This window comes from Myotis myotis, unplaced genomic scaffold (genome assembly GCF_014108235.1).
Source record: "Myotis myotis isolate mMyoMyo1 unplaced genomic scaffold, mMyoMyo1.p scaffold_m19_p_8, whole genome shotgun sequence".
NCBI lineage: Eukaryota > Metazoa > Chordata > Mammalia > Chiroptera > Vespertilionidae > Myotis > Myotis myotis.
In genome coordinates, this window is record NW_023416390.1 from 44,040,745 (window position 1) to 44,059,620 (window position 18,876).

Consider the following 18,876-nt stretch of genomic DNA (forward strand, 5'->3'; position numbering starts at 1 on the left):
GCTTCTGAACTGGAACATCATCTAGCTAAAACTATTTTGTAGTCTAAAGAGATTAAATAATTCTCTTAAAATCAGTTGGGTTTTCTAATGCTCTTTGAAAAGTTCACTCATGGGTCACTTGTTCACAGCCCTTCAATTATTCCAATATCTAAACCTTTAAAGGATTGCACATACTGTGAATGAATTGTAATACTTAGAGAAATCCCCATGAAAATCATCCCTCGGGGATCAGCAGCAAATCTACCCTGATCACCGATGGTATCAAGTTCTAGATCTGGCCTATACTTTGGAAGTTCCCCAACCCATGCTAAAACGTAAGAGGAATGAGCTACCTAATTCCTGGACCTTTTCAGTTTTCTGCCCTTTTGAAGGCTTGTTTAACGTCTCGTGAACACGTCATTTACTTTGGAAGTTTCTGGCTGCTTGCGATTTGACTTATTTTTGTTACACCAAACTTTCATACATTTACTTCTTGTTGGAGGGAGCATTTCCCCTCCCTGGCATAACTACCTCTGTCTGTATTTTGCAACCCTCACTCCTGAAAATTAAAACTGAAAATAATACTACAATAAGGAATGCCTTAATTAGAATGCTTTTCCGAGAAAATTAAAATTTCTTGCACACCCCCCTTCACCATTCATTTGTAATGCAGAGGTTTACAAAGATATGGACATGTGGAGTAAGGTTTAAATCAACTTGTGTTTTCTCTTTCTCATCATAAAATGGGGGGGCGGGGGGATCAGTAACAGTTATTGAGCCCTTTCCTATGTTAGGCTCTTTACTTTCACTTATTTTATTTTTAAAAAATGGCTAAAGTTATTAAGCACTTGCCTCATTTAATAACCCTACTTAATAGGTGCCATTTTCCCCATTTTATTGTGGGAACTGGACTCAGAGAGGCTAAGTAATTTCCCAAGGCCACCTGACGACTAAGTGTGTAGGAAACGTTCTGTCATTTAAAGAACTTTTTTCCTAAGTGCAGGTTAGAGACAACATCAGATGCCCTTTTCCAGGCCTGGAGTCTGGGGTTATGCAAATGCTTCGTTTTAAATGTCACAGCAACAGTAAATAGCTTTAAAGTGAATAAGACATTTTTCTTTCTAAGTCTTTGACCTTTGCAGAAGTAAGTTTGGTAACACTTCTAACTTATATAAGAAAGGCTCCACCTTTTCTTTAAAAAATTATTTTAAAAAGAAATATCCTCAAGGGAAAAAAAAGGCCCCACTTTCAACAATAAAATGAATAAAATACATCAAGTGTGTTGACATATATGCAGTGTGTGTGTGAGTGCATGCATGTGTATGAATCTGTGTGTGAGTGAGTGTGCGTGTATGTATGTGTGTGTAGTGGAGAACAGGGGTAGATCTTAATTCCATGATAAAATTAAAGGTGGTGCTGAGGATTTAGGAAAATTTGAGATTTGAGCCCCTTAAAGACAATGCTTGGCAGAGATGGGAAGTAGTGGGAGGAAATCAATACGTTTAGTTATGTGGATAAAGTAGAACAGGGTTTCCCTTCCCTTCCTCACAGTTAAACAACAGGTAGGTGGGTCATTCAACTTACTTTCATTTTCTCACTTTTGAAAAGGCTTCATGTCCATGAATTTGCATTAGTTTCTAAATTAAACATATATGACAGCAGGTTAAAAAAATAATTTTACTTCATAGCAGCCTTTATTTTCCTAGCAGTTTACTCTTACAGTAAAATTGTGAGTTGGCATCATACTAATTGTAATAACATTGTAGATGCTCCAAAATGTCTTCTGAAAAATGCCTTTCCCACCTCCCAAATTAATCAACTCTTTATCTAAATAAATTCTAAAAGAAGTATTTACAAAATAGCCAAGGACCCTCTAACCCTTAGGCCAAAACTCTTGCTGTTGAGAAGACAGCCCATAAGCACAATTAACTTAACATCATCTGAAGTCATGTTCAACCGAGAAAGGAGCGAGTACATTTTGAGAAATAAGGGGTTTCAGGTACAGAAAGCTTGTATTCCACATTCAGCTCAGACTGAGAATAAAGCAACACCTAACTAGGCGAGGCTGTCGCTCTACTTATCATAAAGCAACCCTTGCTTCTCTGCTCCACCTTCTGCTTCCTCTTGGGCTGAGCAGCCTTTTCTGTCTTCCCTCTTGTATCGATTGCCTCATTGCCTGCAGCCCTCTGAGCTTGGGCCTGAGAAGAGGAAAAGTTACAATAATAGGAACAAACTTTATGCAAAGATGTTACATTTTCTAAAATGGCCAAAGGACATGCACGGTTGGTGGGGGTGCGGGTTGGGGCACAGAAATGTTGCACTGTGACTGGTATCGTCAAACAGAAACTACAGGCGACTGCAGCTGTGAAAAGATTGTGCTAAAGAAACAGGATGGCTGTGGTTTGCTGTGAGCATCAATTTTCCTGTTGAGCATTTTTACAGGAAGTTGAAGAACAAAGCCAACTTCATCTTAATTTGTACTAATGGTTTTCAGATCTTTTTTTTTTTTAATTAAATCTTTATTGTTCAGATTATTACATTTGTTCCTCTTTTTCCCCCCCATAACTCCCCTCCTCCCAGTTCCCGCCCCACCCTCTGCCCTCACTCCCCACCCACTGTCCTCATCCATAGGTGCACGATTTTTGTCCAGTCTCTTCCCGCATCTCCCACACCCCTTTCCCCCCCAAGAATAGTCAGACCATTCCCTTTCTATGTCCCTGATTCTATTATAATCAACAGTTCATTCTGTTCATCAGATTATTTATTCACTTGATTCTTAGATTCACTTGTTGATAGATGCATGTTTGTTGTTCATAATTTGTATCTTTACCTTTTTCTTCCTCTTCCTCTTCTTAAAGGATACCTTTCAGCATTTCATATAATCCTGGTTTGGTGGTGATGAATTCCTTTAGCTTTTCCTTATCTGTGAAGCTCTTTATCTGACCTTCAATTCTGAATGATAGCTTTGCTGGATAAAGTAATCTTGGTTGTAGGTTCTTGGTATTCATCACTTTGAATATTTCTTGCCACTCCCTTCTGGCCTGCAAAGTTTCTGTTGAGAAATCAGCTGACAGTCGTATGGGTATTCCCTTGTAGGTAACTGAGTTTCTTTCTCTTGCTGTTTTTAAGATTCTTTATCTTTTGTTCTTGGCATTTTAATTATGATGTGTCTTGGTGTGGTCCTCTTTGGATTCCTTTTGTTTGGGGTTCTCCGCGCTTCTTGGACCTGTAAGTCCATTTCTTTCACCAGGTGGGGGAAGTTTTCTGTCATTATTTCTTCAAATAGGTTTTCAATATCTTGCTCTCTCTCATCTTCTGGCACCCCTATAATTCTGATGTTGGTACGCTTGAAGCTGTCCCAGAGGCTCCTTACACTATCCTCACATTTTTGGATTCTTTTTTCATTTTGCTTTTCCGGTTGGGTGTTTTTTGCTTCCTCGCATTTCAAATCATTGACTTGATTCTTGCGCTCCTCTGGTCTGCTGTCGGGAGTCTGTATAATATTCGTTATTTCAGTCCGTGTATGCTTAATTTCTAGTTGGTTCCCCAATATAACATCGAGGGTCTCGTTAGTTTTCTTGTAGATCTCATTGAGTTTATCGGCGGCTTCTAAACAGTTCTTGAGAGACCTTAAAAGTGTGGTTCTGAACTCTATATCTTCCATTGACAATTTTGTCCTGTTTCTTTGTCTCCGCATTTTGTTATGCTTCCTTGGTGCACCCCCTAGTGGTCTTTGTTCACAGTCTTATAATTAAACCTTGATTGTTGTAGCTAATACCAGGGAGGGTTTGACCTCCAGGCCAAGTGGCTATGAGAATCAGCTGTGTCAGCAGTGAGAGAACTTCTGTCCTCCAGGGAGGTGCTAATCTAGCCTTTGCCTGAGGCTATCCGACAAATGCCTGTGTGCAGGGCTTGGGCAGGGCGGGTCGCACAGGATCAACAGGGTGGGCCGGAGAGAGCAGTTATGGCGGCTCTCAGTCCTGTCCCCAGGGGCTCTGCCTCTCTGAGTCCCAGCACCCACTGCAAAGCTCGGAGAGAAAGCTGCACTCGCTCTGACCGAAGCCAGATAGTCCCGTTTCTCCCATTTGAGTCTGGGTCGCTAAAGACTCACCCGGATCTGGAGCTCAGAGTCTGCGACTCTCTCCCGATTGAAAACGCCAACCGCGCCCTCCGCCGCCAGCCCGCTCCGCGCACTCCGCACCTCAGAACTTGACTTCAGCACTGCGCCTCCTCTGAGTGTCCGTATGCGTTTCTCTTTCCTCCTAGTTGTAGGACTTCCACTCAGCCAGCGTTCCTGTGGTTCTGGGTGATGTCCCTTCCGTCTTTTAGTTTCACTTTTGAAGTAGTTGTTCAAAGCAGCAAACTCCGGCGTTAACCTATGCCGCCATCTTGGTTCTCTGGTTTTCAGATCTTAAACACATCCCACTAAGTTTGCATCATGGAGGAGCCTCTAAAGAATAGAACCAAGAATAATTGAGTAGAAATCCCAAAACTACTAGCTTTTTAAAATACAGGATTTTAGCAGCAATTTGAGTTGGCTAAATGGCTTACTTTTTCAATTGTAACTTGGAGTGGATTCATTGCTTTATAATGAATGCCTCTGAAATCCTTTCTTATGATTGTAAGAAATCAATATAAATTTAAGTGCCTTTTCTTATTAAAACACTGTTGAGTTATACTAGTATATATTACAAAGTTCTTTCTATTAGTATTTATTGGTCAAGTAATTGTGTGTATGTGTGTGTGTGTGTGTGTGTCCGTCTGTGTATTTATAAGCTAGAAGGATATACATCAAGATGTTAATGAAAATTACTTGGGCATTATTAACCCCAAATCTTTTCACCTAAAATTTAATTATTATCAAATGCTTCCTTCAGTGGTTAAGCGCCACTGTTGTGTTTCATTTTCATCTTTGTGTATTTTTGTGTTGTCTATTGATTTCTAAATGAATAAATGCTACTTTTAGAAGAAAAAAAATCTCAAAATAATCAGTCTGAAAAAGCCAAGAGAATGTGAGAAATACATACATAAAAATACTTTAAGAACATTATATATAAAGTAAAATATAAATGAATATAAATACAGATAAGGTACGGAATAAAAAGTGATGAGGGTAAGAGAGCATTTGGACCTTTAGATCTGTCCAGTTGTATTATTTCTATTATAGCCACCCCCCAACCCCCCCCCCCCACACACACACAGAGTGAATAAAATACTCAATTGAGTTAACCTTTTTGAAAAAAAAGTTTAAGTTTCTCCTATTTGTAGTATAGTATTTAAGTGACTTGGCAGTATTTATATAGCAAAATGCTTTATAGTTTTGAATAATACAAAATGGTGCTAAAACATAACTGGATAAACCTGCTTCTTATGGTCTCGAATAGAACATGGCCGATTCAGCAAACCACCCCCGCCCCCCCCGCCCCCCCCCCCCCCCCCCCAACCACACACACACACACACACACACACTTGGGATAGAGGCAGCCTTCTGAGGATCATCAGGTGCTTTCATTGGACAGAGTTGGAAATCTCTTCCCTCTTCATGTCATTCTGTAGTGGGGGCCTCACATGGCATGATCTAGTGAATTTAAAGTTGGCTCTGTGAAACTAAGAAATGGTTTACTTAAATAACTAAGTCGTTCTCTTGATCCTAAGAAAGTGGATCATTTTATACTCAGAAATAATTCTGCTTTCTTAGATGAGCACATTGAAGAAGAAAACACAAGTTTCCTGGGCTGAACTGTGGGCTGTGGTTGAGCCTCTTGTTGGCCATGCCTTCGGGGCAAGTATGTCTGTTAGAGGGTGAGGAGTCTTTCTCACAAGTGTTCCTCATAACCAGTACCACAGATTTAAGAAATGGCTCTGGGCTGCAAGATGCCCTGGCTGGTCTAGGCCCAATGTGTGATGCTGTCTAGTGTGAGTGTTAATTCATAATGCTGACCTACTGGCATTATAGTAAAACCAACAAAGCCAACCATTTTGTTCACAGGCAGTTCCAGGGTTTCTAAATATTGATGCGTGTTGTGTGTGTATGTGCATGCATGTGTGTAGGCAACGAAGAAGAACCAACTAATGAATTTTTAATTTATGCAAAATATCCTGCTCTGTTCTCTCAATCCATAGAACCAATCCCTTTATAAAAGTTTTATTAGTAGATCCCTCTCCTCACTTCAACAGCTTTTCACCTGAAATTTGACAATTTTTGAATGATGTATTTAACTATTAAATAAGACTTGTGCAGTCTCTCACATACCTAGGGTTTGGGATAATTTTTTATATATATATCTTTAATGTATGACAATCCAGAGATATTTTGGTGTAAGAAATCGATTGATGGGTATTTTAGTCAAAAGCTATTATTTTGTAATTTCCACAATGGATAATGGACGAGTATTGTTAAAACTGCGTATTCGTTTGCTAGGACTCCATACCAAAACCTCAGACTGGGTGGCTCAAACAGCAGAATTTTATTATCTCTAGAGGTTAGAAGTCCAAGATCAAGGCGCCAACAGGTTTGGTTTTTCCGAGGACTCTCTTCTTGGCCACCTTCTCCCTGTGTCCTCACAGGGCCTCTTCTTTATGCTCATGCGTCCCTGGTGTCCCTTCCTCTTCTTATAAGGACCTCAGTCATATTGGATTAGAGCCCACCTAATGGTCTTATTTTAACCTAATCACCTCTCCGGAGGTCTTATCTCTAAATAGAGTCACATTCTGAGGTACTGGGTAGGGGTTGAAGCTTCCACATGTGCATTTGAGGGGGACACGATTCAACCCATAACACTGTGTATGAAAACAAGAAAGCCTTTTCCATCCCTGTGGGTTTTCTTTGTGCACATAAAATTCAACACACAAGGTGAATGTTTTAGAAAAAAATCTGGCTTTTCTCCCTGTGCTCAAAGTTATTTAAACAGTGAAATGATTCTTTAAAATAAATTAATTCTCAAAAAATGTATGCTCTTAAAAATGTAATGCCTGAGGTGGGGGTGGGGTGAGAGGGCAAGGATCAGCTGATGGGAAGGTCAGTGATCCTCCAGCTTCAGGGAGACTCACTACAGTGGGAGGCGGGACACGATGATCTCAAAGAGCTGATTCTGATGCAAGAGAGAGCTCCCACTCCAGGCCCCCTGCCCTGGTCCTTTCCCTTGTGTGAGGACTCCTGCTGGCCCCAGGACAGGGCTGCCTTTCCTGCCCTGCTCCCTTCTCCCAAGGGAGGAACCACACGTACAAGGCCCCCCCCCCCTCCCTCCCTCCCCCCACCTCCCCCCCCACCCCCGTGCAGCTCTCGCCACAAAGGGCCTCAGCCAAGTCGCCAGCTTGGTCCCTCCTCTGCCAGGAGCTTGAGCGACACTCACACCGGCAGGACTTGTGCTCACCCTCAAGGAAGACAGTTCTAGACCTGCCTGTGGATTGCTTACCCTACCAGACATGCCGGGAGCTTCCTGTGCACCATTTCATTTCATCCTCACAGTAACCCCCATTTAACAGATGGGAAAGGGAGGCACAGGCAGGTTAGAGTCTTATCTCAGGTTATGAGGTAGCAGAACAAAGATTCAAAATCATCATCTCCCGACCCAGGTCTCATGTTCTCACAGGAATTCTAATGCTTCTCATGCCACAGACCACACTAGTGTCTGATAAAGCCCAAAGGACTCCCTCTTGGACTGTTGTAAAAAGCATAAAACAGAATACAGAGCATTACTAAGAAAACTAGTTATACTGAAATATATACAAGATCTAAACAGGGCCATCATTTCAAGAGAGATATGCCACTGTTGTAATAGGTTGTGAAAATCTATTGGTGAAAAAGTGTCAGGTGCTGTGACTTGTGGGTTGCATTCACAATCAAAGGAAATATAATTTTTGTTAGAGCTTAGGGGAGTAAATATGTCCTTTTCCTCATCCATGTTCACGAGCCCCTGAACTTAATCCACAGACCCTGCAGGTGTAAGGATCCAGGTTAGGAACGCCTGGTCTGATAGGATCCAGGCTGCTTTGAGGCCCTTCAGTAAGGCCCAGTTCTGGTTCTGATACGGGCTAACTCCTTGAGAGGAGGGAAGCCAGGGCCCTCCCAAGGCCTTGGGTTCTGCTCCACTGGCAGAGTCAGGGTCTGCCAGGAAAGCAGTCTGTGCATAATGCTAGCAAGCCCCTCTGACCCGGCCCATTCTTTGCCCAAATCTCAGAATGCACAGGGCTGATGCTGGGAGCCCTTGGCCAATGGCCAGCACATGGCGTATTTGTTTGACCCCTGGCTCTTCCACTCAACACATATTTAATGAGAATCCTACTTTGTGCCAGGTCTTAGGGAGCCCTGGTGGAGGTCAGTCCAGTGGGAAGACAGCCAAGAAATGGGCCTGGTGGGGGACCGGCATGGTAGACGTGAGATTGGTCTTTGCCCCACGTGGTGAGGTAGCAGGATTGAGTCTGAGGCTTCTTGCAGACCTGGACAAATCCAGTCAAGCAGCTGTTTAGCTTGGAAGGAGCAGAGACATGGCAGCCTCTGTAATCACCTGTCAGCATTGAGGAGGAAGAGGGAGGGGTTTATCTGGAGGAGAGTGAGAAATTTGGGGCAAAGCAGCAACAGCGGAGAGAACAGAATACAGTTGACCCTTGAACAATCCAGGCTTGGACCATACAGGTCCACTTATATGAAGATTTTTTTTTCAATAAATGTACTTATTGAATGTAAATGTATTTACCCTTCCTCATGACTTTCTTAACACTTTCACTTCTCTAGCTTTCTTTATTATAAGAATACATATGTAATATGTAATATGTATCCTATATAATAAAAACCTAATATGCAAATTGACCAAATGGCAGAACAACCAGTCACAATGACATGCACTGACCACCAGGGGGCAGACATTCAATGCAGGAGCTGCCTCCAGGCCAGCCAAGGTGGGTGTCAGAGCCCCCCCTCCACCCCCGATTGTCCTGCTGGTCACCCCACAGATTGGCCCTGATCACTGGCCAGGCCTAGGGACCCTACCCATGCATGAATTTTGTGCACTGGGCCTCTAGTAACATATATGTGTTAATTGACTATTATCAGTAAAGTTTCCAGCCAACAATAGGCTATTAGCAGTTCAGTTTGGGGGGAGTCAAAAGTTATGTATGGGGTCAGCTGTGCGGGGCCAGTACCCCTAGCCCCTCATGTTGTTCAGTGTACTTGTGTCTGCATCCCCTCGGAAAGGTGAGGGTGTCACCCGCAGGTCCTCCCTCTCCCTTGTATCCAAGGTGGCCAGGCGGGGAAGGCTGAACGTCGGTGGTCCAGGGGCTTATTTGTAAGTTAGTCAGTGCACAGTCAGAACCATAATTGCAACAACAGAAAGTTATAAAATAGGTTAGTTGGTGAACATGGGATCCAACACAATAAATTCACGTGCTAAGGGGCATTTCATCCACCAAGCCCATCTCTGCTCCACAGAGCCCGCCTCTCGGGCCTCTGGGTGGTCCCGTCCCCACCGCCTCCTTACTGAGCCGCTTTCTCCAGCTGTGATACCACTGCTTTGGCTGCAGCATCTCTCACAGTCGGCTGGACCTGAATCCAACGTCAGGTTCCTGTCCTTCCTCCTGGTCCTAGGACGTGTCTGACTCTGCAGCCTCCAAAGGTGCCTTCTGCAGCCAGGAACCCCTTTTACAGACTTAACACAGGCACCAGTCCGAGTACACAGCCCAATTAGCCTCCCCCCCCCGCGCCCCCCCCTGCCCGGGGTACCTAGTTGGTGTCATGCCGAAAACCAATCTAAGGAACACATGTTAAAAGAATCCTTGTCTGAGTCTCTTATTGAAAAACAGATTCTGACCTAGTTTACATGTGAGCCGTAGCACTAGTTAGCTAGCCCTTTACCTGCTTACAAATGCTTATCTAAGAAGAGCAGGGTTGGAAGGACTTGATTTGAACGGATTGTGTGGGTCTTTTAGTGAGTTGCTTAATTTCTCTACATCTCAGTGTCCTCTGTAAAAATAGCAGAATTGTGCTAGTTTGCGATGTCTGTAAAAGTTAGAGACGATGACGAGCCCTGGGTCCAACTGACTGTCGGTTATGAGCGCTGCTCTGGCTGCTGTGGAGTTTTTCATTTCCTTCTCTAGAGGGCCCGCTTGGAACAGAACTACCTGCCTGTCCTCATTCCTGCCTCCCCGCAACTTTGACAAGTCCGGCCACGTCCTTTTAGCTTTTCCTCCCATTTCTGTGCACAGAAAGCAAGCCACCCAGCAATACTTTAATATGGCGACTTTCAACCTTTTTTCCTCCTGGTACACATACACCAATTACTAAAATTCTGTGGCACGCCAAAAATATATTCTATTCTTTGCCGATCTAACAAAAAAATAGGTATAATTTTGATTTGTTCACACCGGATAGCTATTGTGTTGGCTGTTGTCATTTTTTATTTGTCAATCGAAGGGAAAGGAGGTCAGTGCCCCTGACTAGATAGTCAGGCGTTGTGAGTTTTGACGTTCTTGCGACACACCAGTTGAAAAGTCACCACTTTCATAGAATGTGTTTTTTCGAGGTGTGTTTTCCACATTAATATTTAGCAGTTGAACTCAATTTAAATTCTAAGAAATTGTGTTATGCAATTAAGAGACTATTGAGAATGGAAGAAAGATACTTCTGCTGTTGGAAACTGGGGATGCATGTTCCATAGAAACAGTGTTAGCTCCGGTGGTCAGGGTGCCAGGCTGCCCACTGGTTTAAAGCCCAAACTCTGCAAACAGGCTTCTCAAATGCTGACGCAGATTCAGCTGCGGGGAGAGGGGCAGAGACTTGATGATTCTAACAGCTCTGGGTGAGGCCCACGGTGCTGGTTGGGGTCCCCACTTAGAGCAGCTGCAAGGACTGGGTGGGAAAAGTTGGAATTGCTTAGGGTGAGAAAGTGGGTGAGGTGCCACTGGGGCTGGGACCTGGTGGGATGAGACCCAGGGATGGGACTCTGAGGATGAAGAGAAAGGGAGACGGGATTGTGGCTTGTGTAACTCCTAGGGCAGGGGTGGGCAACCTTTTTGTGAGTGCGTGCCAAAACCAGCAAAATCTCTGACTCAAAATTCTTCTGCGTGCCAATCCTAATTTTTCGAGAACATGTTACACCTACTTGATATCTCTTGAGGTGTACGTATGTGAAGAACTTGAAGAAATAATAAAATTCATTCGAGTGACAAAAACACAGTATATGATGATGAAAAAGACATTTTTTTAAATGTATACATGTACACTGATAGTCCGACAGAAAACTTTATGACTCCGTTTGATATTATCAGTGGGACTTTTGCTGCTGCATCACTGATGACAGAGATTTTATATCAGGTTTATATTTCGTGACCTTCAGAGATATGCACGAGCTACTGCTTTCATCCGTCAGGCTACTCCTATCACAAGACTTAACAAAATTCATCACTGAGAACAAAGATTCACAAGCATATGTGGATGAAACCAAAACACTGGTCGGATCTAGGAAGGCAGGGAGAGTTAAGGCAGAGGCATAGAAATTGCTCTTCCCCTCTCTCGTCAATCCATGTCTATGGTTTTTAAGATAACTTGTTATGTAAAATTATTTATTTATCTAAGATGCACCTACACTGAATTTATATGAAAAATAAAAAAGTTGATATTAAGAAAATAATTGTAAATGGAAGATTATAAGAGAGGGTTTCACGTGCCAGCAAAAGTTACTGGCGTGCCATGTTTGGCACGCTTGCCAGGGGTTGCCCACCCCTGTCATAGGGTTTCCTCACTGCTGTTTCTCCAGTCCCCCATGTCTGCCTGCTGCCCCCTTCACCACTGCTACCCACCAGGGTTTCCCTAAACTCTCCCGCTCAGTCGCAGAACCTGGCCTGCCTTTGTCCCCAGGGCAATCACACTATGCACAAAGCTTTTCCAATGTAGCCCATTTCTAGTAAACAGCCCGGGGATCATAGGTTTAAGCCCCTATTGTTGTTGTTTTTTTAATATACATATTTTTTTATTTCAGAGAGAGGAAGGGAGAGGGAGAGAGGGATAGAAACATCAATGATGAGAATCATTGATCGACTGCCTCCTACTGGGGATCGAGCCCACAACCTGGGCAAGTACTCTGACTGGGAATTGAACTATGGTCTCCTGGCTCATAAGTCAACACTCAACCACTGAGCCACATCAGCCAGGCAAGCCCCTAGCCTTTTCCCCCTCTTTTTTTCCACTTAGATCCTACAGGGAAATGGCAAGGCATATAAAGATAGAAATGGGGCCTCCTCATCCATCATCTTACCTGCCTACCTTACCTTACCACTGTCTTCTTTCCCAAGAAGACTAAGAACGATGAGGGCAAGAGCAGAAACAGATTCATCTTTGCATTCCTACAGTGTGTACTCAGACCCAGGTGAATGTCAGGAATCTGCACAGAAAAGAACACAGCAGGTGTAGGACTGAGGGGAAGAGGGAGCGCAAGAAAGGATTTTGTATGGGCAAAGGACCTAAATAGACATCTTTCAAAAGAAGACATACAGAAGGCCAAGAGACATATGAAAACATGTTCAAAGTCACTAATCATCCGAGAGATGCAAATCAAAACAACAATGAGGTACCATCTCACACCTGTCAGAATGGCTATCCTAAACAAACAACAAGTGCTGGAGAGGATGCGGAGAAAAAGTAACCCTCTTGCACTGCTGGTGGGAATGCAGACTGGTGCAGCCACTGTGGAAAACAGTATGGAGATTCCTCAAAAATTAAAAATGGAACTTCCACTTAACCCAGTAATCCCACTTCTAGGAATATATCCCAAGAAAACAGAAACACCAATCAGAAAGGATATAAGCACCCCTATGTTCATAGCAGCACAATTTACAATAGCTAAGATTTGGAAACAGCCTAAGTGCCCATCAGCAGATGAGTGGATTAGAAAACTACACAATGGAATACCATGCTGCTGTAAAAAAGAAGGAATTCTTATCATTTGCAACAGCATGGATGGAACTGGAGAGCATTATGCTAAGCGAAATAAGCCAGTCAGAGAAAGATTAATATCACATGATCTCACTCATTTGTGGGATATAATGAATAACATAAACTGATGAACAAAAACAGAACCAGAGCCATAGAAGCATCAAACAGACTGTCCAACCTATGAGGGAAGGCGGAGGGTGAGGGAGGAAGAGATCAACCAAAGGACTTGTATGTATGCATATGAGCATAACCAATGGACACAGACAGGGGGAGGGAGAGTGAGGGCATGTGCTGGGGGGTGGGGGTGGCCAGGGAGAGGTCAGTAGGGGAAAAAGGAGACTTATGTAATACTTTAAACCATAAAGAATTTAAATTTAAAAAAAGAAATTATATTTATACCAAAAGAAAGAAAGAAGAAAGAAAGAAAGAAAGAAAGAAAGAAAGAAAGAAAGAAAGAAAGAAAGAAAGAAAGAAAGAAAGAAAGAGAGAGAGGGAGAGAGGGAGAAAGAAAGAAGGAAAGAGAGAGAAAGAAAGGATTTTGTCATGGAAATGAGTAAGGAAGAGAAGCCACTTGTTCATGAGACTTTGTCGGGACACATTTCCAGCGATATCATCACCTTCCAGCTACCCAGGCCACAGGCCCAGGGGCCCCGCACGGGCCATTCCCCCATCTGCTTGGGTGGGTGGTGGAATTGAGCAGCACAAGGTGCTGGATTTTGCTTCCAGTCTCTTCAGGCACTTAGGCTGAGAAACCTCCCTGTAGGCTCCTTCCAGAACAGTCACAGCTTAGCAACATGGCAAAGGTAATCCCACCTCTTATGAAAGCTGGCCTGTGTGAATAGCGGGCACTTTGGTGGAGAAGAGGGAAGAGTAGGACAGAGTATTACTAAGAAGTCTAATACAGGACTGTGTTTTGTTTTTACAGACTTATCAGCAAGACTGTTGAAAACTTAGCTGTCCAAGATGCCCGTCCCTCCCCCTCCAGCGCCCCCGCCGCCGCCCACGTTTGCTGTGGTGAGTGGTTCCTCGCCCTCCATGATTCATGCATGAAGCCGCCGAATGAAGCTGACTCTGGCACCCATGTGTTTGTTTTCATTGTTTTTGCATTCTGGCTTAAATATGATATGGGGAGCTTTCCAGGTGCTGGCGTGAGCCAGAACCAGGGTTGGTTGTCTGATGTCTCCTGCCGTGCACAGTGCACGTGTGGGCCGTGGGGCAGTTGGGTGTCCTCTGTCATGTCCAGTGAGAGAAGTGTCCTGTTCATTCATTCCCATGCACTGACCCAAGACAGGTTTGCAAGGGCAGTTCTGCCCTGTTTCCATTCAAATGGGCCCAACTTCTGGGCAGGACAGTCCAGAAACCCAGGTCTCTATCTGAAAACGCATCCATTCCAGTGTCCTCCAGACCCACTCTTTTCTTTTTCTCTGCCATTTGCCCACTCTGTGTTTTTGACAACTATCCCCCACTCCCACCATTACCCCAAGACCTCATACACCCACACCCCTCTTTAAATCTATTCTTGCATTTAGACATCTAAATACAAAGGAATTTCTTCCCTGGGCTCATCCTGATCCTTGATAGACCCATCCTCACAAGTTAGTGCCCCCTCTTCCAGGAAGCCCCACAGCCTTTCCCGGGGCGATACAGGGGCTCCCAGCCATGCCATCACAAAGGCCTCCACCAGCTTGGGAAGCCTGCATTGCTTAAATGCTCCCAAGGACGGGCCCTTCATTTTTCATGTGGGGAAAACTGAGGCTCAAAAAGGAAAAGTCCTTTGCCCAGGCTTCTATGGGCACATTTCTATAGACCAGTGGTTCTCAACCTTCCTAATGCCACGACCCTTTAATACAGTTCCTCATGTTATGGTAACCCCTAATTTCATTGTTACAAATTGAACATAATTAAAGCATAGTGATTAATCACAAAAACAATATGTAATTATATATGTGTTTTCTGATGGTCTTAGGCGATCCCAGTGAAAGGGTCGTTCGACCCCAAAGGGGTTGCGACCCACAGGTTGAGAACCGCTGCTATAGACCATCTAAGGTTGGAGCCTGGTTGGAAGAACAGACCATTAATTAGCTCGTTGCTATTTGAGCTGTGGTCCTCCAACTGCTAGTTAGAGCCCCCAAGGAGATAAGCACAGAAATTGAGAGTAAGCATATAGAAACACAGCAACTTGATGGTGTTTTGCCTGTTGTTGTTGTTTTAAATATGTTTGTATTGATTTGAGAGAGAGAGAAAGGGAGAAGGAGAGAAAGATAGAAACATCGCTGAAAGAGAAACATCAATGGGCTCCCTCCTGGGGATTGAGCCCACCACCGGGGCATGTGCCCTGACTGGGAATTGAACTGGCGAACTCTTGGTGTGTGGATTGATGCTCAACCCCTGAGCCACACCGGCTGAACTGCCTGTTGTTATTAAGATTGCATTTTTGTGCCTTTTTTTTTACTAAGTTACCGTTATTTTACAAAAATATCAGTCCATAATAGATTGGAAGTTTTTTCTTAAAAATTGGTCTTTTATTTAGATAAGTTTGAAAAGCTCTGATCTAATATCACAGGATTAGTTTATATTTCCCCAAAAAATGTAGGTTGTATACCACTGCTGGGTAGTACATACTTTAATTTTTGTTTTATTTCAATGTTCATGTGTTTATCTTAATATGTGCTCTAAAAATTATAACTAGAATACCCAGAGTTTAATAGGGAGTTACTTTAAAATAAAATGCTCACTGAAAAGTAGTAAATTTTATATTGAATAGACTTAATAGAAACATAAAATAAATGGCAGGCAGCATGAGAAGATGGCCAAAATCATGAAGGCTGTACCAGAATGACTGAAATTTGGGAAACTTCATTAATTTTTTTCAATTGATATATATTTGACACATCATGTTGTATAAGCTTATGCCGTACATGTTGGTTTGACACATTTATATATTATAATTAGCTCTGTTGCTTTAGCTAACACTTCCATCACATCACGTAATTATCTTTTCTTCTTTGTGGTGAGAACATTTAAGATCTTGCCTGTTAGCCTGATTATAATGCAGCATTGTTGACTGAAATTACTGTCCTGGGCATTAGATCTCCAGAACTTCATCTTCCAGATGCAAGTCTGTGCCCTTCAACAGCAGCTCCCCAATTCGGGGAAGGGACATTTTAGACCCACATTTATCCTTCCAACAGATTCTAGGGAAGGCTCTGCAGCCAGACTGCCAGGGTTTGATCCTGGCTCCTGCTCTTACCAGCTGGGTGACCCGAGCGAATGATCTAACCCGCCTGCGCCAAGTGTCCTTGTCTCTAAAGTGGACCTACTGACTCCCCTTTCTGAGGACTAAATGAATTAATACACATGAAGTGCTGAAACAGTGCCTGACCCATAGTCAGAGCTGTCATGAACAATGTCAAGACCCTTGCAGCTTAACACAACAGAGATTCTATGTAGCCAACTTGAGGGTTTTTCTTAGCTCCCCCTCGGCCTCTGACCGCCTCTGTAATAAATAACTAGGTACCAATGGTTTAGCATTAAGCTAAACTTCCCAGGTCTACCTGCCATGGCCCTCACTGGCACCTCCAAGATCAGATCCTTCCTGAAGGGCTAGGCCAGCCGAGAGGGACTCCCGGGTCTGCCAGATGGCCTCTCCCTAGGACCAGGCCAGACCAAACCAGTTTCCAAGTGTGACAGACACAGGCACATGCCAACTTCCAAGTTCATATGCTGGGCTCTTAGAGTCCCCACTCCCTACAATAATCCTGGATAAACAAGAGCCCAACTTCATAGTAAGGATCTCTCCCAGGAATTCTGAAAGAACAGGAAATACTCAAATATTTTAAAGCAGCACTTTTGTCAGCTCTGCAGTCTCTGTGAACTAAGTTTTCAAAGATACACCTTAGGCCAAAGGGACATGAGGGAGTTTTGAGTTAATGGAAATGTTACACACTTTGCTTGTGGTGGTGGCTACAAGCAAGGTGATTGTATATGTTTGTCAAAACTCACAGGACTCTACATTTAAAGGGTGCTGTTACTATATGCAAATTATACCTCAAGTCTCTCTTAAAAAGAAGGGGGGGGAAAACTTTGGCAATGTAAACAGAAGGAATTGTTTTTCTCAAACTTTGGTGGATTAAAAAATAATACAAGTGACCTGTTCTGCTAGGAGCAGTTTTCTCCTTGTACCAGTTAGTTCCAAAAGATACAAAAGAGAAGCTCTTCTTCAGACACATTCTAGAGAATGAAGCCTTGTGGCATCCTGTAGAATCTTCCAGATTCAAGTTCCCTTCTCATTTCTAGCCATCATCCCGGGCATTGCCGGTCACAGCCAGACAATGGACTGAATTTTCAGAGACTTCTATCGGGAACTGACTCTACCTGCATTAAAAATAAATGTAATTGATTTCTGCATCTGCTCCCAAATGTCTGGATCATAAAAAGAATGACACCGGGTCTAAAACTTGTGGAGAATTTACAACCTATTGCCAGCAGCCTCAATCCCAAGCTCCCAACACGCTAGCTGTCTCCACTGAGGGTTGTAGCACTTGATTTTAATTCAAGAGATGAATACGAGTTTGCATGGTTTCCTTTCAGGCCAATACAGAAAAGCCTGCCTTGAATAGGTCAGAGCTGGCTGGGAGGAATGCTCTGCTCTCCGACATCAGCAAAGGGAAGAAACTTAAGAAGACCGTCACCAATGACAGAAGCGCCCCGATACTGGACAGTAAGTGAAGGAAGTTCCTTTCCACAGAGAGAAGTGGTTTATGGCGTAACACTCAGCCCTACCCTTCCCACCAAAAAATTTTTTTTGGTTAACAACAGCTGCAAAGCTAGCAGAATAAGGGACTGTGTCACTCATTGTAGGCCACGGCTTCGGCTTGGGTTCCCTCTAATGCTGCAGGAAGCCAGTATAATAATTCTTTGTTTAAGACACACACAGCAGCAATTCTCTGAATTATTCAAACACTTTCTGGAAATTAACTCTTTGCACCACAGATCAAAAGGCAGGATGAAACAGGGAAAGAACCCTATCCTTGGAATCAAAGGATACGGGTTCAAGTCCTGGCACATCCATCACTTACCATCTCCAAGCCTACTGCCCTCGCAAGTTCATTGTGAACATAAATGAGACAATGCTGTAAAAGTGTTTTGTTGCCTGCAATGTGAAACTCAAGTGTAAGATATGATGTTAGGAGCTTGGAGAAAGAGGAAATGAGATCACAACTTTGCTTATATAGCCATTGTAAGTCTGAGATATTTTCTGGAAGAAGGCAGGGTGTGTATACACAAACAAGTACCCACCACACAGGGCTGCTTATTAACATTTACAACAAAATGCAAAATTATACATGACTAGAACCTATGGATAGTTACTAATCAGGCCTTGAGACTATCTCCTCACATTCTTACATGTTTCCACTGCCAGCCAGATGTCTCCTGAATTCATACTAGACCACAGGGCCCATTTGGACTCAATAGAAAATAGACAAGTAAATAATGATGCAGGATTTTAGCCAAGTGAAGGGTAAGAAGGGCTTAGGAGGAATTTCTAAGAAAGGTGCCTAATAAGAGAAGGAGAAGGAGAATTAGATGAGACCACTGGTGTAGGAGGTAAATGGCAAAGAGGAAAGCCAAGACAAAGGCTTTTGAATGTTGGTGGTGCAAATAAGAATGCACCATAACCCCAAAAAGGAACTGTGAGGTCTTTGACTCTTGATACAGTTTTACCTCCAGATCAAAACTGATGTGGTTAATGTATAATCAATCCCTTTGTTCTCCTGATCCATGTTACAAGATTCTCCCAAGGGGAATCCCAGCACAGTCACTTATATAAAGGGAGCCTTGGTCCAACAACCATCAAGTCATGATGCCTGGTATGGGGCCAAAGGCCAACCTCTAGGACAGAGCCCAGTGGTTCTCTCCACCATGAGTGGGAGGCTAGGCTCCAGAGAGGTGGATGTGAGTTCCCCAGATGT

The 18,876-nt window shown here is 43.4% G+C and overlaps 1 protein-coding gene and 1 long non-coding RNA gene across 6 annotated transcripts in view; one reads left to right on the forward strand and one right to left on the reverse strand.

Moving 5' to 3' along the window:
• Nucleotides 1-18,876, forward strand: part of WIPF1 (WAS/WASL interacting protein family member 1) — a 112,517-nt gene that overhangs the window by 75,253 nt on the left and 18,388 nt on the right. For all 3 annotated transcript variants that reach the window (XM_036318762.1, XM_036318763.1, XM_036318761.1), the window contains 2 exons: nt 13,830-13,918; nt 17,495-17,624. In XM_036318762.1, the coding sequence (XP_036174655.1) occupies nt 13,868-13,918; nt 17,495-17,624 (181 nt within the window). In that variant the 5' untranslated portion in view covers nt 13,830-13,867. The remainder of the gene's footprint in view (nt 1-13,829; nt 13,919-17,494; nt 17,625-18,876) is intronic.
• Nucleotides 1-18,876, reverse strand: part of LOC118661143 — a 120,623-nt gene that overhangs the window by 20,728 nt on the left and 81,019 nt on the right. Inside the window, exon 4 of one of the 3 annotated variants that reach the window (XR_004969157.1) lies at nt 1,655-2,177. The exons of the other annotated variants lie outside the window; for them this stretch is intronic. This is a non-coding gene — a long non-coding RNA (uncharacterized LOC118661143). Of the gene's footprint in view, nt 1-1,654; nt 2,178-18,876 lie in introns of those variants that run through there. 3 annotated transcript variants of the gene reach the window in all.